This window comes from Austrofundulus limnaeus, unplaced genomic scaffold, assembly GCF_001266775.1.
Source record: "Austrofundulus limnaeus strain Quisiro unplaced genomic scaffold, Austrofundulus_limnaeus-1.0 Scaffold26, whole genome shotgun sequence".
NCBI lineage: Eukaryota > Metazoa > Chordata > Actinopteri > Cyprinodontiformes > Rivulidae > Austrofundulus > Austrofundulus limnaeus.
This window is the reverse complement of record NW_013952428.1, coordinates 896,609-898,883: the sequence shown is the minus strand read 5'-3', so window position 1 is coordinate 898,883 and position 2,275 is coordinate 896,609. Positions and strand designations below refer to the sequence as shown.

Sequence of the window (2,275 nt, the reverse complement as noted above, 5' to 3'; positions counted from 1 at the left end):
CCGCAGTATAAACCAGGGTTCCTACAGTTTAAAACAAGTTAAATTTAAGACCAATTTCATAATAAACACAAATGACAAAAAATAAAAACTGCAGCAGAAAGTCATGACTCAAAGTATTTTTGGTTGAGGTATTCACATATTTAGCTAATAGACCAACTGTTTTATCCATATCTAAATGCTTTTTCCAGGGTTCCTGCAGGTTTCAGTACGTTAAATTTAAGACCTTTTAAGACCTTTTAAGACCATTAGTAATGACATTTAAGACCAAATCGACACATTAACAGAAACATTCAAATGGTCCCAGAAATTTTAACATAGAAACCTTTTATTGCTATAATTTAGTTATTAAAGAATATTTAATTTCAACACAAGAACTCTAAATTATTTGAATATTTGAATGAAACGGTCATATCTGACTGCTGTGAACCGCTGTCAACAGAGTGAAAAAAATCACTGATATCAGGTCAAATCTCATTGAAAACACACTTTCCCACGTTTAAACAACAAGCAGTGAACATGACTGAACTTCTGTTTGTTGAGCAGGTGAATAAGTCACCTGTATGTGGGGGGTTGTATGTGGGGGGCTGTAGCAGCAAAAAGGTCAAAAACATGAAGTAAACTGTGACAGTTTTACCTGCAGTTATCATGGGATTTATTGTTTAATCATGACCAGTAGCAAACTTAGCTCTTCATGAAGTCAGATCGTGTCAACCTCTGATTACGACTCTTAACTATTTATTTATTTATGCAGCCAACGGTTCTCAAAAATAATCAAAAGTAGAAAAAATTAAGATTTGACAAAATAAAATTTAAGACCTTGGGTGAAAATCTGAGTGTTTTTAAGACTTTTTTAGGCCTAAAATTTTGATTTTCAAATTTTAGACTTTTTTAGACTTTTAAAACTCGGCATGAACCCTGGTTTTCGTCAAATATAGCAAAAACATTCTTAGCAGTCATTTTAACGACCCAAAACTTGGAGTTTTAGGACCCACAGTGGGGTCTTAATCCTAATTTGCTGTAGATGAAACCTTGAAGTGCCAGTGACATCAAAATTTCTAAAAAATATGAATGTATTTTTGGAAAGACAACATTTTTAACATATTACAAAACAAATTTCACGTTGCTCAGATGAACAGTTGTTGAGATATTTGCATGTGGAGTAACAGGAAGTGATGTCAAAGAGGGATGTCTGCATGTGAATATTAAAAAAAATGTTACCAATTATTTTAATGTTTGAGATGAATTACAGTCGTCTTACAATGTGTTAACATTTTTAAGATGTCTGAAAGATTGATTTAAGACCTTTTAAGGCTGATTAAAGCCTTAGTTTGGATTGATGAATTCAGTGATGTTTAGGACTTTTTAAAGCTCTGCAGGAACCCACCAAGCAGCTGTCCAGGTTTTTGTTTTTGGTCTGACAGGGTGTGAAAACTCATGTTTACCTGCTCCGCGTTGTCCCACTGTTCAGGCAGCCCGAGGCACGGTGTGGGGCGTGTGGACAGCAGGCAGTGGAAGGAAAACCCAAACACTTGATAGACGCTCCGCACGAAGTCCAAACAAGCCACGATCTCCTCTTCCAGCTGGAAAAACAAGGAGAGTCAGGACTGCAGCGACCAGACGAACCGTATCGATTATCGTGTGACCTTTGTGAAATACTGGGAAACAAACAGAAGACTCTGAGAATAAATCCCACAGCAGGTTTCAGTACTTGATGAATACGATGAGAACTGTTAAAGCTGCAGCACCGACACATATATGGAGGTATTATGTTTGAACTGGACAAAGACCTTCATTCATCCAGGCTGAGGCCTCATGGAATGTCTCAGGAGTTATTTGTGCAGCCGATCTAATCTCAGTCTAGTTATCAGTCAGGAAATATAATCTCTGCTTTTTTTTTAATGCGTGTTTTACCTGCTCAGGAGTGCAAAAGATGTGAGCATCATCTTGACAGAACTTGCGGACCCGAGTCAGACCTCCCAGAGCTCCAGAGAGCTCGTTACGATGCAGCGCCCCGAAGTCGGCCCACCGCACAGGAAGCTCCCGCCACGAGCGAACTCGATGCTCAAACATGAGACTAAAACACAAGAAACCCCAGTCAGGTCCTGGAAAACCAGTGGTGGGCAGCACTAATCGAAATATTAGTGGCACTAACCCTAAAGCACTAATTCAAATATTTAGGTCCCCTAATTTTAAAGCACTAATGCACTGAAAAATTTAGCAAAACTAATAAAGCACTAACTCAAATATTTAGGTCCCCTAATTTTAAAGCACTAAT

The 2,275-nt window shown here is 38.0% G+C and overlaps 1 protein-coding gene across 1 annotated transcript in view; it reads right to left on the bottom strand.

Moving 5' to 3' along the window:
* Nucleotides 1-2,275, bottom strand: part of tars2 (threonyl-tRNA synthetase 2, mitochondrial) — a gene marked incomplete at its 5' end in the record, with an annotated part of 22,948 nt that overhangs the window by 5,158 nt on the left and 15,515 nt on the right. The window contains 2 exon segments of the mRNA XM_014004703.1: nucleotides 1,443-1,580; nucleotides 1,912-2,074. Coding sequence (XP_013860157.1) covers nucleotides 1,443-1,580; nucleotides 1,912-2,074 — 301 coding nt within the window.